This window comes from Lethenteron reissneri, chromosome 10 (assembly GCF_015708825.2).
Source record: "Lethenteron reissneri isolate LAM-NWPU_2019-01 chromosome 10, ASM1570882v1, whole genome shotgun sequence".
Taxonomy (NCBI): Eukaryota; Metazoa; Chordata; class Hyperoartia; order Petromyzontiformes; family Petromyzontidae; genus Lethenteron; species Lethenteron reissneri.
This window is the reverse complement of record NC_083788.1, coordinates 13278774-13299202: the sequence shown is the minus strand read 5'-3', so window position 1 is coordinate 13299202 and position 20429 is coordinate 13278774. Positions and strand designations below refer to the sequence as shown.

Here is a 20429-nt window from a genome sequence, read left to right as displayed (position 1 = left end):
CCTTCATCTCCCCCGCCCTGCGAGTGGATATTTGTGGCTATGGCCCTAATTGCATATCGCTTGCGGCACGTGAATAATAAATTCGCCAACATCTCTGAAATCAGTTTTCAGAGTGGCCGCGTAGGCGCCCTGTGGGGCCTGTTCCTCCCCTCGCCAGAAGCGCACCCCCAGGCAACCCACACCCCTACACCCCTACAGCCATGTCTCGGGACCCCCCCCCCCCCCCGGAACCCCAATCTGAGTAGTGAAGAGGGGGGGGGCGGTCATTCGGACAGAGGGCCCCATTTGATTCCTTGCGCCCAGGCACATGCCAACCACACTCACCACTGCACCTGAGCCCCCACTCGGGATTTCCCTATCCCCAGAGGTCGGCAACCAAAATAACAAGAATAAGAAGATAATTGTTGTTTGTTTCAATATTTCAAGAGGCGCACTTGCACTGCGTGGTGAATGCGAGACGGTGGTGGTCCTGAATAAATAACGGTCACGAAACAGTCCTTGAAGAGCCGCATGCGGCTCTGGAAGCGCATGTTGCTGACCCCTGATCATGGTAAATTGGACTCCCAGAGTAAACTGGACTCCCATGGTAAAATGGACTCCCATGGTAAAATTGACTCCCGTGGTAAACTGGACTTCCATGGTAAACTGGACTTCCATTGTATGGTGCGAAGGAAGTTAAACATACAAACTGGATTTCCATAGTAAACTGGGTTCCATGATAGACTGGGCTCCCATGACAGACTGGACTCCCATAGTAAACTGGATTTCCATGGTAAACTTGGTTTCCATGACAGACTGGACTCCCATGGTAAACTGGACTCCCATGGTAAACTGGAACTCCCATGGTAAACTGGGTTTCCATGGTAAACTGGACTCCCATGGTAAACTGGGTTTCCATGGTAAACTGGACTCCCATGGTAAACTGGGTTTCCATGGTAAACTGGACTCCCATGGTAAACTGGGTTGCTATGACAGATTGGACTCCCATGGTAAAATGGACTCCCATGGTAAACTGGAATATTCTACGGCTGGAATGGATTCTCGTTACTTTCGCAACGCCCACTATGGGCGAAGGTGGGGGTGGGGCGTGCGCATGCGCAGTGGCGACCCGCGAGGCCAGGTTGAGGTCGCGTTACGCAGCGCGCGGACAACTTCAGCTCGCGGTCTGCAGGCAGAGACGGAGACAAACAGCAACAACAAACAACAACAAACAACGACGACACCACTCGGTTAAACAGAGCGAGCGAGTGATCGAGCAGCGTCCGCACGGGCTCGTCGTTTGTTAGGCGTCGTCACCGCAGTCTGCCAGGGTACGGACCGGTGCCCGGGCAGCAATCTCCAGGCCGAGGGTGGAGGCACCGAACCCGGCGGGCAATCTATCCGAGGGTCGGCGTCTTCGGCATCGCGTCGCTAGGCCTCGGCTCGAGAAATCCGCGGGCTTCGCGTTGGTGTTGCTGCCTCTCCCCTCTCTCTCCTCTCCTACTCTCTCCTCTCTCCTCTCTCTCCTCTCTCCCCTATCTTCCCTCTCTCCTCTCTTTCTCTCTCGCGCACGATTCCGTCGTGAGCGCGAAGCATGCGGACGACGCGGAGGTAGCGCCTGCGTCATGTCCAGTCGAGGCAGCCCCGTGAAGACGCACGACTACCTGCTCAAGTTCCTGCTCGTGGGCGACAGCGACGTGGGCAAGGGGGAGATCCTCTCCACGCTCAACCAGGACGCCGAGAACGAGGCCGCCTTCTACAGCGGAGTCGGTGAGTGAGTGCGCGTCAGTCGAGGATCAGTTGAGTACCAATCGAGTACCGGTCTAGTATCATCAGTCTCGGGCCAGTCTAGGGGGGCAGCAGCATTAGTCTAGGAGTGTGTCCGCCCCCCCCCCCCCCGTCTACGGTGTTGCTGAGACCTCCAAGCGCTGGGCGGCTGCACTTGGAGGCATGCTCCTGGGCAGCAAGCCACATGGTGGGTAGGCCCCGTCAGCATGGAGATCAGGCGGGGTGGTCAGGCGGCGTGCCACTTGTGAAAGTCGGCATCGTCAGTAGTGATGACAGCGGTCTCGGCGTGATCAGCATCGGTAACAAACAGCGGCGTTAGCAAGACGTGGAAAGCATCGTATCACTCGGCAGCAGCAGCAGCATCATCATCATCGTCTTCGGAATAATTAAGCTTCATAAGCAACGGCATCATCTTCGGCATTAGCAGCCAGTCTTCTTTGGTCGTAATCTTCAATGAACATCGTTGTCGTCGTCAGCAGTTTCACCATCAAACATCTCGCGGCAATCATCAATTCGAAGGCGGCACGTATCCCATCGCAGGTCTCGGTATATATAAACAATTAATGTAAAAACAAAAAGATTAAACTCTCGGGAGGATGGATGAATAGTCTTGAAAACAACAATCGTGTTTTCGCTGCTAGATGGGAAGGGTGGTCCCTTCTGTGCAGGTGTGGCCGCAGTCCTCCTACATGCCCGACAAATTCAAAACAACCAGCACGTTAACGCGTCCCTTACAACAACAACATCATCATCATCATCGACGTTGTGCAGAGACGGCTGACGACGATTCTGGCAGTGAAGTTTGGCCCCTTCAGTGCGGGAAGGTGGACACGTTCTCTTTCGTATGGCGGGGGTGGATGGGGAGTTAGTTGATGACCATCCTGCGTACGGATTGCTCGCGGGTGTGTGTGGTGGCCACGTGAGCGAGCCAGTGGGACGGGAGGCTTCGGGAGAAAGTGTGAAATGATGCACAACAATCAGGCAGGGCAGTGAGCGGCGTTCAGTGCTCCCTGGGTTTTTAAATCGTGACCGCAGAATCACCCATTGTCTGTCGGTGTGGCGGATAGCCGCAACTTCCGTCCGTCCCGATTTTGTTTGTTTCTCTCTCCTGATGGCGATTTAAACAGAGAGCCGCGTATCGCCGGAGATAAGGTATCCAGATGCGCGCGGTGCAGTGAGCGCGATTGACTGTGTGCGGTGCGAAAGAAATTTAACATACAAATGGTGGGAGCCTCTCCAGATCGCCACTGGTACAGAGACCACGGTACAGCGGCATCGCTATGATTGCAGTGTCATTAATGATAATAATGATACACTGCTACAGTAAAACTGAGGGTTCGGTCATTCATATTCACTTGTGGGTCCACCCAACAACCACCACTCATCCCCTGCGCGGTAACTGAGATGACAACTGCTGTGTGAGCAGTCATCGCAGCCATAGGAATGTGGAATTTTCACATGTTGTCTCGGGTCTGTAAATAGGAGATGAGTGTCACCGGCCACCCCACGCTTGTTTGACCAGGAAACTGCTTTGATGTTGTTTTTACTGTCGCAACGCCGTGATTGACTCGCTCCAGGGTTCAAAGGTGTACGGTGCCAATGCTCCTGTCATGGCCCAGAATCGCGATACAGAACTATACAAGTACTGTAAATTATGTTGTAAGAACACGAGGTAACTGCAAGAAGGATGAGCTTCCCAAAGGAGATAGCCTTTGGATAGAGAGCGAATGAATGGGGGCTCATCGTGTGCGCTAAAGTGCAGTGGGACTGACAGCTGTTGAGTCATCGTGTTGGGCGTGCTGATACAATGTGTTTTACGTAACATACCTTTCCTTGACATGGGCAATGCTCTTTGAGTTGTTCACCTCGAGATGTACTACATGGCATGCGCGGTATAAACACGATAAATTATGATAATGATGAGTAAATAAAGTGCCTGGCCATAGCAGCCTTACCGCCAAAAGTACATTTAAACAAAATTCATGATGAATTAAATTTGGCAAACGAAACAGATGAGCCACAGGCGCCAGAACTTTTTATCCTGTAAAAAAAAAATCACTTGGAAAAACTGAAGTAGTTGGCAGTTGTTCGCGAATAGCAGTGGGTTTCAAACGCCTCTACAAATTAGCTCGTGAAAAATGCTGCTGCTGCCGCTTATTGTATTGCTTTCAGTCGCGCGTCATTCTGATTGTCGCCTGTGCTTGTTTCGTGCCCTTTGCGCTCTTTGTCACACTCGGGACCGTGACTCAATTGGGGCCACCACTCGTGGCAAGTCTAAGCGGAGGTCAAAATCGAGGAACCGTGAGCCACCAGGCATTTGCAGTTGACCGAGCTTCACACAGCCCCACGTTGCGATCGCATGTGTTTGCGCGTGTCACAATTGGTGCAGAGCTACAGCAAAAGCCTGATGTAACGCCGCTTGTGGGGAATGGATGGAAGGCGAAGAGGAATTAAGATCACCGGTGGTGGTCCGTGCCAACATGGTCCGGGTTCAGTGGCCGATCCAGGCCCTAACCTCCCCCACCCTCCCTTCTCCATTGGTCGTGGCGCAGTAGGGCAGACAGCCGTCAGCCACCACCCCGGCCCTCAAGTCCCTCGGCCTCGCATTCCCAGTTGGCAAAACGAGACACGGAGGAGACACGGAGATAGAGTACGCACATATATACGGAGACGTTGAGAAACCCTTTCTTATATACATTTTATTATTTCCATTCTACGTGACTTTACGGAAAGAACCAAGAAGATGAATCCCTGCAGTCACGAAAGCTTTAAATCGAAATTTATAACGTAGGTGTTATGTCCCCCGACACCTGCGCTATAGCGCGTTTTACTGTAATAACATGTCCGGCGTGCAACTTTCTCAGTGCGAGAAATGCACGAAGAGTTGTGACGATAACATCCTGACCTGGCAACTAAATGCCTAGAGGTGAATTTGTAAGATTTGGTCTGTAGTGGTTGGTTATATTTACTGTAAATATTTTTCACGTTTAATGTCTGATCTATCACTCACATTGTGCCATTTAAACGAGTGCATGGAATGTCAAATGGCCTACAGAAATAACCAGCACGGCATTTGCTAAGGCACGCTGTGATGGGGTTTACAATAACACTGAATGTTTAATTATTGGCGGGGCCCGTAGTTGACAGCGAGCCGTTTATCCTATGTGTTTTTTTGTTACTTTCTCTGTGCGGCAATGGGATTTATAGTTTATACCTTCAAAAACAAACATTGGTTTTGTGAGACTTTATTAAGAGTGTTAAGAAAAATAAACAAGCTCATACTTTATATATTTTTGTCCTTCATGCTCACCTGTACCCCAGCTGGTTGGCTGTGTCCTGGTGTCGGCTGCATACAGGCTTCGTCGTAAATAGACACCCTTAGAGCTGGATCGATTAAAGCGATTAATAGACTAACAATTAAGTAACTATCTTTTTGCGGCCGATATCGCCCACTCCCCCCTCCCCGAAGGCATGAACCCCCTTCACGAGCCGTCTTGTAAAAAAAAAATTGAGATGAGTTCAATAGAATGATGCTGTCGTGATAATTACAGTCACGTAATGATATGACCAACTCGCCCACAATGTGTTCGGTCTTGTCAGATCTCAAGCTAAGCAGGGCTGAGCTTGGAGAGTACTTGGATGGGTGTGACCACCGTGCGTGGCAGGTTGTTATAGACTGCAGGGGTTATGTGGTGGCAGTGCAGCAAAATCAATAGTTGTACTGCACTGCCTGTGGCCCTGACTTCTGTGAGCCCCACCTTCACCAACCCGCGCTGGCAAGTGTGGTGAAGAGAACGGTCCAACGGTGCGCACGGCGTGGGGAGACCCTCATCCAGTAGTCGATTCTCAAACAGGGCTGTGTATGTGCACAATAACAACTGCAATTGATCGTCTCCATTGCCAGTGGTGCGCAAGCAGCCACCAAAAACAAATGTAATTTTGAACACTACGTTTTTTTTCTCTCATGTTTGCTCCTGCTACGATAAACTCATCGCCGGCGCGACGCGGCACGGTAGTAACCGTATCAAGTGGTCGACGTTGTTTGATGACTATGCGGGATCCCGGTGCGGTCCCGTTAAAGAAAGCGATTTTCCTTCAGCGGAGACTTTCCGAGGCATGCCCCCCCCCGCCCCCCCCAACAGAGCTTTCCGTTGTGACGGGTGGCGTGCTTCACATTAAATAACTACACGGGGCACTTCCATCGGGGAGCTTCTTTAAAGGCCCTCGTCTGTGCTGCACCTCGGTTTGCGGTCCCGCCGTCCCCCCAGTGTTGTCTCGGCATTACGGAAAACGCCGCGGCCCGCACGCCGGCCCACACGCCGGCCCACACGCCGGTGTGGGAGTCGGAGCGGGTGGGAAAAAAAAATCTGTGGCTAGAATCCACTCGAATTTTTCATTCGATGCAAGGATTTATGGCAAAACAATGCATTGAGCGACTGGTGAACAAGTTGAAAGGTGGCCCAATTTATTGTAGTAAAGGTGCGAAGTACATTCCAAAAGGCTGACATTTTAAAGCGACCAACAAATATAAAAAAAAATCAGTTTGACCAGTCAACTGCTCCAGCATAATGCCCCCCAAACATAGAACTGGCTAATTGCAGCTAAAACTAGAACAAGGAAACTGGCCAGAACATTCCGATAACCTCATTCAGAATCCCTGAAACCTTATCCAGGATCCCTACAGTAGGAGGCGGTGGTACTTCCGCGGGCAACGTGAAGGACGAGGCAAGATCACCTCGTCATTGGCACCTTCTGCCTTTCCGCTGTGGTTGTGCAGTCCTCTCTCTGAAGCTTCGTTTATTTGCCTTAGAGCAGCACAAAGGCAAAGATCCCCCATATAGCTTGAACAGACTGTTGGGACAAGTGCTGTTAGCTAGCACCTAATGAAGGCCGGTACGCCACACGAAGGGGTGGGTGGCCAACACCACGCCCGGCCGCCTTTGTCTCCCCAGTGGCGATGTTTTACACACCGCACCGGGTACTCATTTGAGGCCGAGTCGTCCTTGGGGAGGCCCAGGACCGGTTCAGATAATCGTCACTGGTGTTGGCCATGAGCGGGAATCGAACCTGGGTCGCCGGGTTCGTAGCGCAGTGTAGCACTAACCGCGACGCAAGAGCAGCACACACACACACACGTACACACGTAGACGTTCTGACGACGCCGTAGAATTGGCCGCACAAGGACCTTTTCACTCATCTGGCGTCACGGACAGCCTTCCTCGACCGCTTGCCGCCCGTGTGTTAATTACCATTCTCGTGACTGCGCTGTCAATTGCACGTGCTCGCACTCAAAGTAATCGTTTGCAGCTTTACAGCGTAGCTTGTTTTTAGGGGGGGGGGGTGGTAGAAACAAAAAATAATTTGCACAGCAAAGTGGCATTTTTCTCCTGGGTATGTGGCGGGGTTAAATGAACAACAGCTGTAAGCGAGGCGTGAGCTGCTGGTGGAGGTGCGGAGCCACTCGACGGGAGGTTTGGTCGCTTTGCCGTGTCGACGGGGCCTCCGTCGCACATCAGAGGCTCCGTTGTGTGAGCGGGGAGCGGCGGCGCGGTGGTCAACGCGCACCGTGCTGCGAATCCGGCGACCTGGGTACGATTGCCGGTCACGGGGCCACTGCCGGAAATCTGAACCGGTCCTGGGCCTTCCCCTTTGTTTACTGGGTACCTTGTGTGGTGTTTAAACGTCGACATTGGGAGACAAAGGTGGCCGGGTATGGCGCTCTCCATACCACCCTCTCGTGTGCCATGTATAGCCCCTAGAGGTGTTTGCTAACGGCGCTTCCCCCCGACAGTCTTTTCACGAAAATCTTTCACTGTGGCAAGCTGATTGTCCAAATATTAACCGAGCGCTGCAGACTCCCACTGCTGTGGGTTGTTTTGTGTGCCGTTGAGTATTTCGTGAAACAGTGTTGTGCTTGTACACCGGTGGTGGTGTACAAGCACAACAATGACAAAAGCACTTGCCAGATTCATCATTAGCAATGCATTGTAATAGAAAAATGCGATTATGTACGAGGCAGTGTTAGTCCGCAACAATGGCCATGGTCAGCTATTGACAAACGGTACATTGCAATGCAGAAATAAAATACAAAGATACAACACTGAGGGGATGTGGTAAAATAACACATTTGTTGGTCTCTGAGGGGGTCTCAATTGAATATTTAACGGCCCTTTTGAGAATTCGCTGCTGAATAAAGGGCCCCCCTCTGCACCGTATCGTTTATGGAGGTTTGTTTGATCATACTTCACCACTTGTGGTCAGTGTGGGTTAGCGAAGGCTGGGGGCGTGGGGGTGGCAGGACCGGTTCCAGTTTCACTCGCCACTGATGTTAGCTGTGAGCTGGAATCGTACTCAAGTTCGCCGGGTTCAAAGGGCACTGTGCTCCAGCTCTGCCCACCAATGTGCCGCTCTTATCTGGTTGCGAATACAGGCACTGGGAAATGGAAGTCCTTGTTATTTACGTCCGTAAATACATTGGTTTACGTGCCATAATTCATATAAAACCGCACTGCGCTTAATTAAAACGTGTTATTTCAAAACGAATTCCATTTGAACACGGTGGTGTAATAGTTCTAAATGGATGTTTAACAGCCCTACAGTTATGGAAAAAAAAACACGGAATGTAACTCGTCTGCAAGGGACAATATTGTCGGAAACAAAAATAGCCACCCTATTCTCTATCCTGGAGGGACCTTTAGGGAATGATCACGATCCCAATGAGAACAACTGACGGATGTTGATTGGGTTCACGTCGGCCCCGCGTGACCCAGTGGCTTCGGGGGGCCTGCAAGCGATGGGTTTGTCTTCGCGCTCCTCTGCACACAATGGCTGCTGCTTGACCTCCGGAAGTTTAGACTTTCCCAACGCTGGAGTATATCATTTCAGTGGCGGCGGCGCTGCCCGCATGCACGCACGCACGCACGCACACATAAAGCATGTGGGCTTGCACCAGAGTGCCTTCGTGGCCGGTGGTAGGGAAAGGGTGGGGGAGGCCGTGTGGGTGGGGGATGTCCCGTTGGGGAGGCACGTGTTGTGTTTTGTTGGAAATCTGGGGCCGATCGGAGAGGCAGCCAGATGGAGGAGAGGTGGTGGTGGGTTTGAGGGGGGGGGGTTGGTGGCCGCGTGCCAGGGGGGGGGGGTGCCCTCTGCTCAACCGATCGGTCAGGCCAGGCACGTGCCGGATAGTTGGATGAGCGTGGCTGGAGCGATCTGTCTCGCTCGAGTCGTGCTCTCGTTGGTTTCGAGAGGTCGCCGAGCGGATTTTCTGTGCTCAACCGGCACGGGTATAGGCCAAAGCGTGCGCGTGTGGAGAGGATCGGTTCTCTGTCACGCGTGTGACGTTGCACGCGCAATGGGTTCGCGTGAACCCGTGAGGACGAGAGAGACCCTTCCCCGTTGACAATAGTGTTAATAATTATCGAAAGAATCTATTAATGCTTTGAATCGACTTCGGCCTTCGATTGTTTCAGACCCGCAGTGCGACGCAGCCAGGAGATGGCAAAGCATCATCATTGGTGATGATTTAAAAAAAAATACAAATAGACAAAGTACATTGTCTGCCAGATACAGTCAACCTCTCAGGCCTCCTTCTCTGTCTAATGGTGATGGTGGGTGACTCTCGGCTTAAGCTGCACCGGAGAAAAATCCACGCGACCTCGGGGAGAACACACAAAACTCCAAATATACAGCAGACGTCAGGGTCGGGATCGAATCCACGACCTCCTGTACACCAGGCGAAGTAGTCAACATCTCCTAGCCACCACGGCGCCTACGACTGTTGCCCATAACACGGGGAAAGGCTCTCTCTCCCCAATGAGTCCGGCGTCGAGAGGAGGCACCGCACAATGAACCGTTTGGGTGAATCTCGCGCGAGGGAAGGCTGGTAATGCACTCACCTGTGTTGAACAGGTTCAAAGTCGCTCTTCCTCCACATTCTTGGCATTGCGGCGCTGTCATTGGGAGTGGCTGCACCCGAAGCAACGCGCGCATTCTCAATGAGTCGTTGACAACGCGCCCTGGTTTTTGAAAAAGACGTCATCCATCTCTTTAGAAAGAAAAACAAAATCCGTTTGAAGTCTGCCCGTTCATGGCGTTTGTCAAAAGGCAGATAAATCCCCCAGCGGGGCAGAGAGTCCTGTTTATCTCGCGTATATATAAAAAAAAATTATAACGCTGCAAGCGCCGTGTTGCATCTTGACACTTTGAAAGTAACGTCATCTTTTCAAATGGGGATTGTGCGCTGCGCGCGGCTCGGCCGCTGCCCGAGAGCTTCGACGCCAACGAAGCGCGTTGGCGTCGTGGTCTCGTCGTCCACACGGGCAGCGCAAGGCCGTAAGAGTCGCACGCCGAGGGGCCCCCGTGCAACGCAGGAAGCTCGCGATCGCGTTGCACGAAAGACGATCCTTTCGGATGGGGGCCTTTGTGATAAAATTAATCTTTTCAAATTGTGTTTCCCTCCTCCCGACGCTTCGTTTTCACTGAGCGGTGTTGTCAGGTGCGGAAGGACGGCCACGACCCTCGAGGCTTGTGTGCCGGTAATGCGGCAGAGCGAGGCAGCGGCAGCAGAGGTCGCGGAGGGTCATGAGAAAAACAAAGTCGTATATTTAAGCGCCGCCAACCAAAAAACCGGTCTCTAAATTTTTAGGCTGCTCGGGAAAATAATTTCTGCCACCTATAATGTTGCGTGTGCTTTTACACACAACAGATTTAATTGTGGCCACCATTTCAATGACTAAGTCATGATTGTTTTTACTTGTGAGCTAGATTTAGTTGTGTTGCTTGTGTTCTCACACAAGCGGGCGTTTGTTTCTCCTCGTTAATCGGTCAATTCCGTGACGTGCGTCGCCACGACGGCGCGTGGGCCACAGACGCAGCCGTTCGTGGCTCGCGGCGCGAACGCGTCCGTGGCTCTCGGTGGACGTTTCTAACCAGATGGCAGCGACTTAATACGTTGGCGCGCAGCTTCAAGTGTTGCTCATTAACAGCGCCTTGACGCGTGTCGCAAACCGGTATGTAATTGCGGTGAGAGGATGATCTGCGGCGTGCTTATTTGTGCGGGATGGGGCTTTTGCGTATAAAATTAGCGGTAATTCGTGGCTGGATTAAGACACTTATCTTGAGTGAGCACATTTGCGCCAATCGACTCGGGGATTATAAGCACACCATCTACATGCGCGCGCACCTGCGTCGGATCTTTCTGGCCCCGGCCAGATGGCCGTGCAGCTCGGCCCGGCCCCTGTCTGCCTCTCGGTTACTGTGACGAGCGGAGGTCGGGCGAGCGGTCGCACATCCGAAACGAGGTCACGGTGAATTGAAAAGGTCGGCTTTTAATGAGGACCATTTGGTGGCAATGCAGACGTTTTGGTGCGGCATTACCGGCAGGCAATTATCCCGTGCGGTAAGGGACCGCGACTTGGCCTCCTTGGGTAAGAGTTGACAACGTGAAGTTGTTTCTAAAAAAAAAAAGTGTGGTTTTTAGTGCCTTTTAAAAACAAAAACTGCGACGATTAAGTGATTTAAAAAAATTCCTACGAAAAGGTGATCACGGATGAGCCCCCCGGTGTCCCCGGCCAGCCGTGGTGATGAAACGGCAGCGAAGGTGGCGCCAAAACTATCGCGAGTCTCAAATGCAATAACAACCAGAAAGTATTTCCCGCACTGAAATGCCGCCGTGTGCGTTCATCTCGTAAATGGTGATGCGCCAACCCATTGTCTGCAGAATGCCCGGGGCTTAAACACACAGAAGGGTGGGGAAGAGAGGAGGCACGGAACAAGTCACTTTGAAGAGCCGACGATGGCATCTCGATTGGTGGTGGAAATATCAAATTGGTTTGCGAGGCTTGTTTGGGCCAGTCGAGGCACGCCCGGCCAAACTGGGTTATCGAGTGACGTTTTCTGGACGGCGGCGCTGGCTTACACGGGGAGCCCTCGCGATCGCCCGCCCGCGGGGATGATGGCTGGGGTGTTGCCACTGTGTGTGCTACCCTCTCTCCCTCCGTGCTCTCACAGCTCGGTCACTCATGCCAAGTAGCTGCCTCGGGGCTCTCAGCCCCGCCGGGTCTCGCGACGACGTTGCCAGCCCCCCGCGATGGTTCGGGTTCCTATCCCCTCGCTGTGGAAGCTCGCGTGCGAATCGATCGTTTAATTTGATCTAATACGCAGGCAAAAGTGTGCTTTGGGAGGGAGACCTGCAGTGTACACAGTAAGCCCATTTTATTCACATGCACCCTTTAGAAATAATAACGTTATTATGTGATGTTCACAGGTCGTTCAACTCGGTGACCACATTAAGTTGCACGCTCCTTATCGGTTTTGGCTCGGCCTAGGACAAGCCAATGACAACTCTTTGCCCAAAGTGGCGTCTGTCCGCCGATCACGAAAGACGACCCCGTGACACGAGAGTGGAGGAAGCTGCCTTCTTCAGCACCCAACCGTTGGATATTTTTGGTCGAATCTTCACCCTCTCACCACGTGCGGTAGCCGCGGATGAAACGCTCGTGAAGATCGGCGGAGCAGCTGGCTCGTGGCGAGGCCGCGATGGGTCACGCTCCCTTTCGCCGCGCCACATTTCCGTTTTTTCTTCTTCAATTTTCCTGCGAGGGAATCGGCGCTGTCTGGCAGCCGAGGCCGGCGTTTCCCTTTTGTGCCCGTCTCTTTATGAGTCGCCGCCGTCTCCGCTGAATTCCCCTCCCCCCCCCCCGGTGGAGCGTCTGCAGGGAAGCTGCCACCTCGGAGTTGCCGAAAAGTTATTTCCATTTCATGAGGCCCCTGTGGAGTGGCCCCCACCCTCCCCCGCCTCTCTATGCGGGCCGGAGGGACCCCTGCTTGCTACGTTCGGAGGGATTAGACAAAAAAATAGACACGTGCGCTTATCATAAGCGAGGCGGCCGCCGTTATTTAATCCGTCATTTTTTTTTAAGTAGTCGCGTGGCTTTGATGCAGGGCAGCGCAATAATAAAAAGCGTGACCCAGGAGCCCCGATGCGCGTCTTTCAGGAGCGCTCGCGTCGATTGCAGCCGCCGCCGCTGCTGCAGCAGCTCGCTGAATTATTGATGGGTTTCGACGGTTCTTCTCCCAGGATCGTTTGAGTGCTCTCAACGCGACGACCCAAAAACACGAAGCGGACTTTTTCGCGTTGGGCATTTCCCTCCGGGGGCTGGAATGCCCAGCATCCCGGTTTTGACAGTATCTTTGATATCAGCAGCGTTCCTTAGACCCGCGTTGATTCGCTCTCGCCCAGCGAAGCGCATTGAATCGTCACACAGCGGGGGTGTTCGTGGTTATATTATTATTTTTTGTTGCCGTCTGCGTTGATTCTGTAATTGTAACAATCTCGTTTGTACAGTTGAGTTTCCCCCATGAGCCCAGATGTCACGTGGCCATATAATTAACGTATAATCTTCGTACATTGAAAATAATCCGATGCTCACGTACGTGGACAATTGGACGAGTGCGTGCATCACGAACATGATTGATTTGATTTGAATCACAATGGACGCCCCCACCGTTAGATGCCTGCTAAGCATGTGCGATACTTCTGTACAGGTGCTATATGCACGTGACACCGATACGCAGGTGACAATTATTTGGCAATCATTGTCCGCAGCGCCTGCTGCTGTGCTAAGGAGGCTATCATTCCGGCTCCCGCATGATGTCGGCGTGTCCCTGATATGACGGAGTCTCGCAGGGCGGCCACGCGCAAATTAGGGTCGGTGGTGAGCGCATTGCGCTATGAACTCGGCGACCCGAGTTCGATTCCTGCTCACAGCCAACATTGGTGGCGAATGTTTAAACCCGGTACTGGGCCTCCCCTCGGCCTCAAAATGAGTACCTGGTGCAGTGTGTGAACATCAGCACGAGGAAGACAAAGGTGGCCGGGCGGGGTGCTGGGCACCTAGCCCCCCATGTGTGCCATGCCGAAGCTAACATCTCTTGCCCCCAACAGTCGTCTGTTAAAAGGTCACATGGAGGGGTGGGGGGTGTGTTTGTCTCGCGTGCGTGTGAGCATGCCAATAAAAGAAATTCATTGCTGCGGCGGAGAGGGCCAAGGAAGTGGTCTTGGCAAGCACGCGCTTGCTCAGACGAGCCACTTAAGACGCTCGAAGGCCCGTGGAACCTTTGCTGTTGTTTAATCACACTTGTGTGTTTCTATATTGGGCGTTGCCATCGACGTTTTATTTTTAATCTTGGCTGACCGTTGACTCTGTTGGCGCGAGAGGAAATAAAAACACCCGCCGGCTCATTACGTGGGTGACACTGCTGAACAATTGGCACTTGTAGAAAAGTGTCGTCGTTGATGAGGAGCCGACACTAATTAACAGGGGGGGGGGTGACTCTGCCTCGTGTCTGCAGGTGTGGTGTGCACCTCCACGACCATACTCCTGGACGGACGCAAAGTGAAGCTGCAGTTGTGGTGAGATCTGTCGCCTCTTTAACCGCGGTGCCGTCAAAACCACCACCACCCAACAAACCTGAACAACATTCGCGTTTGCAATGTTTACCAAATCACTCAAACCGGCCATGCGAGTGGTGATTGTTCGTTAACATCATCATCATACACTCTCCCGCACGTCCGATTAGCACAGTTGGCTACGTACGGTGCAGAAGAAGTTCAACATACATACATAGTTATTCACTGCTGGAAAAGCAGTCTGCCCACACCTTCACTGAACCTGCCGGATAACTTGGCACGAGCTTTGATTGTTACACGCGAAGAAATTGTCGGTGGAGTGTTTGACGTGAGTGTTTGACATGTTGTGTGACGTGCGTGTTGTGTGACGTGTGTGTGTTTTGACGTGTGTGTGCGCGAGTGTGTTGTTTGACGTGTGTGTGTTGTTCGTGGTGTCGAAGCGAGTCGCTCGTGAGTGTCGAGCCGTGTCGTAACCGCGTGCTATGCCGATTTTTCCGCAGGGACACGTCCGGGCAGGGCCGGTTCTGCACAATCTTCCGCTCGTACTCGCGAGGCGCTCAGGTGAGCACTGCACCGCACCACCTCCATGTTGCCCGCTACCTAACCGCACCACCGCCTCACTGCCACACCACTGCTCCACTCGACTACCGAACGGCCCGACCAAAGGGGGCGCCCCACTGCTCCGCCAGCCCAGGAGAACTGGGTTCCGCTCATCCACTTCACTACCCCCCCCCCGCTCCTCCAGCAGCAGCAGCTCCACTTTCTCGTCACTGTGACCACCCCAGCCCTCTCAACACTGCTGCCCCGCATCCCCCCACCACAGTGGATTGGCTCCCCCTCCACCAACCACCACGCAGGCCCAACTGTTACAACGGGTCGTCGGGGGGGGGGAGGGGCGGGGAGGGGCACATTCTGGACGATGTGGAGCACATTCTGGACGATGTGGTCACAGCTCCATATCATAAGTAGCAGAAGCATGGCTTTGTGTGCATCGATGGCCGATTTGAATGTTGCGGTGCGGGGAGATATAGAAGGGTCCCGTGAAATGTGACCGAGCGAACTCGCCGCGGGGGAGGTTAATTTGTGCAGTAATTCACCGCGCGCGGCACAGCGGTGCTTATTTATAGACAATGCTGTTTTGAGGGCCCTCGCTGCTTTGGAGTAAATATTTGCCAAGATTGCATTCCTGGAAGCGAGCCAGTGGGAAACATCATTGAGTCCGACTGTGAAGTGGTTTGTTTCATCGGCATAAATGATACAAAACAAAACGTTAATAACATGAACAAAAAATATAATTGCTTCCAACCCTGCTCAATCCACCAGTCAAAATTGTGAACGTGATAGCCCTTCATCATTCCACTGCTGAATCAACACCTCCCAATGCCATGTCGGTCAAGGAGAGTCTTTGACCATAACTTCATCAGCGGAGGTTTGCGGGAGGGCTGGGCCGTTTCTGCTGTCACTCGCCACCAGTGTTACTTCGCTGTGGCTGGCAATCGAACTCTGGTCGCCGGGTTTCAGGATAATAACGTTGACAATGAGCGTTCGTCAAGAGGATAATGGACACCCTAAACGAGGTGTGCCGATCTAACTGCACGAGCCAATACTTGTGTTGCACCCACCCTCCCCCCTCCCTTTAACGAACGATTCTGTGCGTGCGTGTCACAGGGCATCGTACTCGTCTACGACATCACCAACCGCTGGTCGTTCGATGGCATTGACCGCTGGATCAAGGAGATTGACGAGGTGAGGAGCGCGGTTCGAGCGGCCGCCACCACTACCACGAGGCTTGTTGGTGTGCTCGTCCGCGTGTGTGTGCTACAAGACCCCGTGTTGAATAGAGGGCTACACCACTGTGTGCGCGTTGTGTGCATGTGTGTCCCCCGATCTATGGTGCTGTAGATTGAGCTGTCCATCTGGTCGTTGCAAGAAAGCTGCAGACACGTTGTTGTGAACGCTGGCGTGTGACTGCACAAATTGATAAGACGTCGTGCTAAATTAGTTAATTTTATTAGACGCGTTTCTAATAAGCCCCTCGACAGTTTTTGGTTTTGATTGCGATTGGGTTAGCACCTCTCAATCAGGGCAAGTGGCATACCGAATGGTACAATTGGGATATAACTTGGTGGTGTAGATTTGAAGTTTTCGTCACTGCAGGGATCCATACTCTTTGGTTCTTTCGGTAAAGTCACGTAGGTATAAAATTAAATAAATGAGATATATAGCCTCTTGTTACAGCAGCCCTTTTTGCCCACTTCAGCAATTGTTTCTTGCTGTGCTTGTCCCACCTGATGACGGACGCTAGTGTTGCGCCCAAAACGTCGTGATTTAATGTATTTTATACCTACGTGACTTTACCGAAAGAACCAAAGAGTTTGGTGGTGGTGGTGGGTGGGAAAGGCAGGCATTGGATTGTGTTCTTGTTCACCGGGCGGTATTTTAACCCGTCGCTGTCCCCCGTTGCGCGACGCAGCACGCTCCCGGCGTCCCACGCATCCTGGTGGGCAACCGCCTGCACCTGGCGTTCAAGCGCCGCGTCAGCACGGAGCAGGCCCAGGCCTACGCCGAGAGGCACGCCATGACCTTCTTCGAGGTGTCTCCACTCTGCAACTTTAACATCACCGAGTCGCTCACCGAGCTCTCGCGCATCGTCCTCATGCGGCACGGGATGGAGCGCCTGTGGAGGCCCAATCGAGGTGAGGCGGTCGGGCCTTTGTGCCACCCAAAATGTGTCGCTCCCGAGTTGTTCCTCCGCTTAGGGTGTAATGCGTATTGATCGTCGTTGCTTGGTCAATTCTTAACTGTAGACATTTTACTTCCTGATGGAACCATTTGTGAAATAACAAACTCGTAAATAAATTAATGCCTTGCATAGTGGGTTTTTGGTGTCATGAGTAACTGACAGCATGTGGGGTTTCATATGAATTGCAGATTGTAAAGTTGCAATGATAGGAAGGCTTAAGTCGAATGAATTGTACTTTTAAAGTAAATCTTTATTCGTTGTGGCAGTACAGGAATAAAATATAAACGCTTAGTACAAAGCTATGGGGAAATTATCGCAATAATTGTAATTACGTAATTTATTAGGGCAACCCTAGTTAATTGGGAATGTATGTCTGTAAATGTGCTTGTAATGTAATTGCATGTGTGGGTGTGCATGTAAATATGTGAGCGCATGTGTGGATTTGTGTACATAAATGCCCATATGTGAATCAGAGGTTGATTCCTGCTCGCTACCAATGTGGGTGACTAATATCGGACGGGTCCACTCAGCCTTAAATGTGTACCCGTGTCTTTGTCTGCGCGTGTCCGCAGTGCTGAGTCTGCAGGACCTGTGCTGCCGTTCCATCGTGTCCTGCACGCCGGTGCACCTCATCGACAAGCTGCCGCTGCCCGTCACCATCAAGAGCCACCTCAAGTCGTTCTCCATGGCCAACGGCATGAACGCCTTCACCATGCACGGCCGCTCGTACTCGGTGCACGCGGCAGCGGGGGCCGGCGGAGCGGGCGGCGGCGCCGCCAAGCGGAGCAGCCTCAAGAAGTCGGCGTCCATCAAGGGGCCGCGGCCGCCGCTCTCGCCGCAGACGAACTGCTCCCACAACAGCTGCAAGATCTCTTAGCGGCCGGGGCGATGGAGTGAGTGAGAAGGGTCTGGCTGGGGAAGGGGGGGAGGGAGGGGGGTCCCCCTGCTCCATCTGGCCAGGGGGTGGAACCCGTGTTTGTTCAAATGTTCTCACAACTCTGATGTTTACGGACGTTGGGTTGAGAGAATCCACGGATCGCTAGGGGCCTTCGGATCTCGGCCGGGTGTGGTGGAGGACGCGCATTATCCGGCGACCGGAAGACCGGGTTGTCACCCCCCCCCCAAGCACGTTCCAAAAGGAACGGGTAAAACACCTCAATCAGGACTCGATTGAAAGCAAGTCTTGAGACTTGCTGAGAGGCCTTCCTGGATAAATATCGGACATTGCACGCATGACGAAAGTCGCTCTGCACCCATAGCCTCAACCAAGGTCTGGGACTCCGTCTCCTCAACATCAACAGCGGACTAATTATAATTGTAAAACTGGAGCCAGCCTCCCCAGCAGCTGGGCTTCTGATCTCTGGTTGTTTTGGGCTGGAGGCTTGGCATGGGTCTGTCCGTCCCAGGGGCCGGAATGCAACCCCACATGAGCCTGCGGAATCGCCCAGAATTCGTGCGGGAGGATTTTGTAAAGATCTTCTCTTTTTTTTGTAAATCTGCCAGCAATAGCGTTTTGTAAAATAGTTTTTTAGTATTTTACGATGGCTTTGTGAAGATTTAAGAAAGATTTTTTTAATGCATATCATACACTAAAATGAGCACCAGGATAAGAAAACAACCCCTGTGGCTTGGGTTTGTAAATACTGAACTCTTGATGTCGTATTTTGTTTGGAACAAGCACCAGCAATCAAAAGGGCTATGAACAGACTTTGAAAAGAAATATTATTTTTGTGAAAAAAGTATTCGGAATGGTTTCTTCTGCAGTGGCACCTCCTGCATCTTGTAAAAGAAAATAGTCTGAATGGGCTATGGCCTGGTTTAAATAAAGGAATTTCTTCCCAATGTCCTTGCGCTCCGGTGAAGCGATGGGGCAGTTATGAGCCCTGGTTGTGTGAGCCACTGGGTTAGCGTGCCCGGCGTTGTGCGAGCGCCAACATGCTCCAACATTCGCTTGGTTTCATCGTCCAGATGGTTTGGGCAGCCAAAGCAGAGGGGGTTAACGAATCCTTCCCCCATTTAGTTTATTGCCATTCAAATCGAGAATCAATTTTTGGGTGACTGTAGCTGTCACTCTCAGCTTGAGGGTCCCATGCAAACCCATTGCATAAATGCGTGAGCTCAAAAATCTATATTCATCATTGTGTTGAAGCATCTTTACAAAAACTGCACAACTTAGTAGGAATTTATGATAGGGAAGCGTGGTGGAGTATTCTGTAATTTTACGTAATGTTATATTCATTATTTAATGGGGGATACTTTTTTTTCCTTTTGTTCAAATCGTCCAGCCTTCCTACACTGCAGTTGGTTCAGGACACTCGGTGTGTCCGCAAGTGGAATTGTTTCTCCTTTCTTCCGAGGCACGGCCGCACAACTGTTGTGGAGCGGTTACGCTCTTTGCGTCTTCTGAGCGCTTAGCGCTCAAACCTGTCACCCAACTACGCTGGGTGCCTGTTCACCCCGGCTCAGTTCCCAATTTCACACCCTTCGCCAAAGAGGTGATCCACATAGGATTGTTTTACCTCTTTCCTGCTGTATAAGAGCCAGGTCGTTTTTCCATTGCAGAAGCCGAACTTTGCCGTCGAGGTCGCAAGCAGCGAATGAGTCGGTGGCATGCCGCGAATGACGCCGTGTACTGACGTCGCGAGCAATGAACACCTCCTTACCCCCACCCCCTGGCCCTGAGCTAGCTTCAGATGTCTTGTGAAACGAGTATCAAGACTTTTGTTCTGGCCTGGCACGGCAAGCAGCCATTGAAAAACAACCCCTGACAGCCCCAGGCTGATTCGGCTTGGATGTCAGTAGAAAGTGGATAATTTTTTTGTTTGTTTAACATCAGTAGTTGAACTTTCTGTAAAGCACTGGCCTTGGACACTGGGGTGTGTACATGTGATGGCTACACATCTAATTTGTCGTTGACACGCTGCTGCGTGCATTGCCAATTGACTGCGGTCTTTAGTCCCAAGTTTATGTTGAAAAAAATATTTATATTGGTGGCCCTGATTAAGTGGTTGAAATTCCACCTTATTGTGGCAAGCCTAGTCCATACTTCCACACAAAACCCACTGTTGACTTCCCACCAAGTGTCGTGCATTTTACAATTCAAATCCACCTTCCAATTGTGAGTTTGCAGGCTTTGCAATACTAAACAATGTAGGTACTCAAAAATTGTATTTTTTAAAGTTCCAATATTTCCCAATCGTTTGTTTTCGCAGAGGAGGGATGTTTCGTTGGGATGGTTGGATTGCTCATGTAACATTTTTTTCGTAATTTGCGAAAGTGAAATTGATGGAGAAGAGCGACTGGCGGCTGTCTGTGGCGTGGCAAACGGCTATCAAGAACACTTCGGTGCCAAATATTCTTCGTCATTGTTTCAATAAAACTCTTGAGCAAACAGTGAATCCTTTGTAATTGTTTGACCCGCCGGTGTGCTGCACACTGAAGTTGTGCGTGTTGACAATAACTCCATTGAGATGCGTGGCTTCGTGTCATCCAGGTTACATTATTAAACTA

The 20429-nt window shown here is 51.8% G+C and overlaps 1 protein-coding gene across 1 annotated transcript; it reads left to right on the top strand.

Annotated features, from left to right (window-relative positions):
* Positions 1-1113: 1113 nt before the first annotated feature.
* LOC133340633 (ras-related protein Rab-40C-like) lies at positions 1114-20319 on the top strand. The gene is made up of 6 exons (XM_061549020.1): positions 1114-1749; positions 14119-14179; positions 14677-14737; positions 15845-15922; positions 16650-16872; positions 17492-20319. Exons 1-6 carry the CDS (start codon positions 1605-1607, stop codon positions 17794-17796), a joined length of 873 nt encoding a protein of 290 aa, XP_061405004.1. The 5' UTR covers positions 1114-1604; the 3' UTR covers positions 17797-20319.
* The last annotated feature ends 110 nt before the right edge of the window (positions 20320-20429 follow it).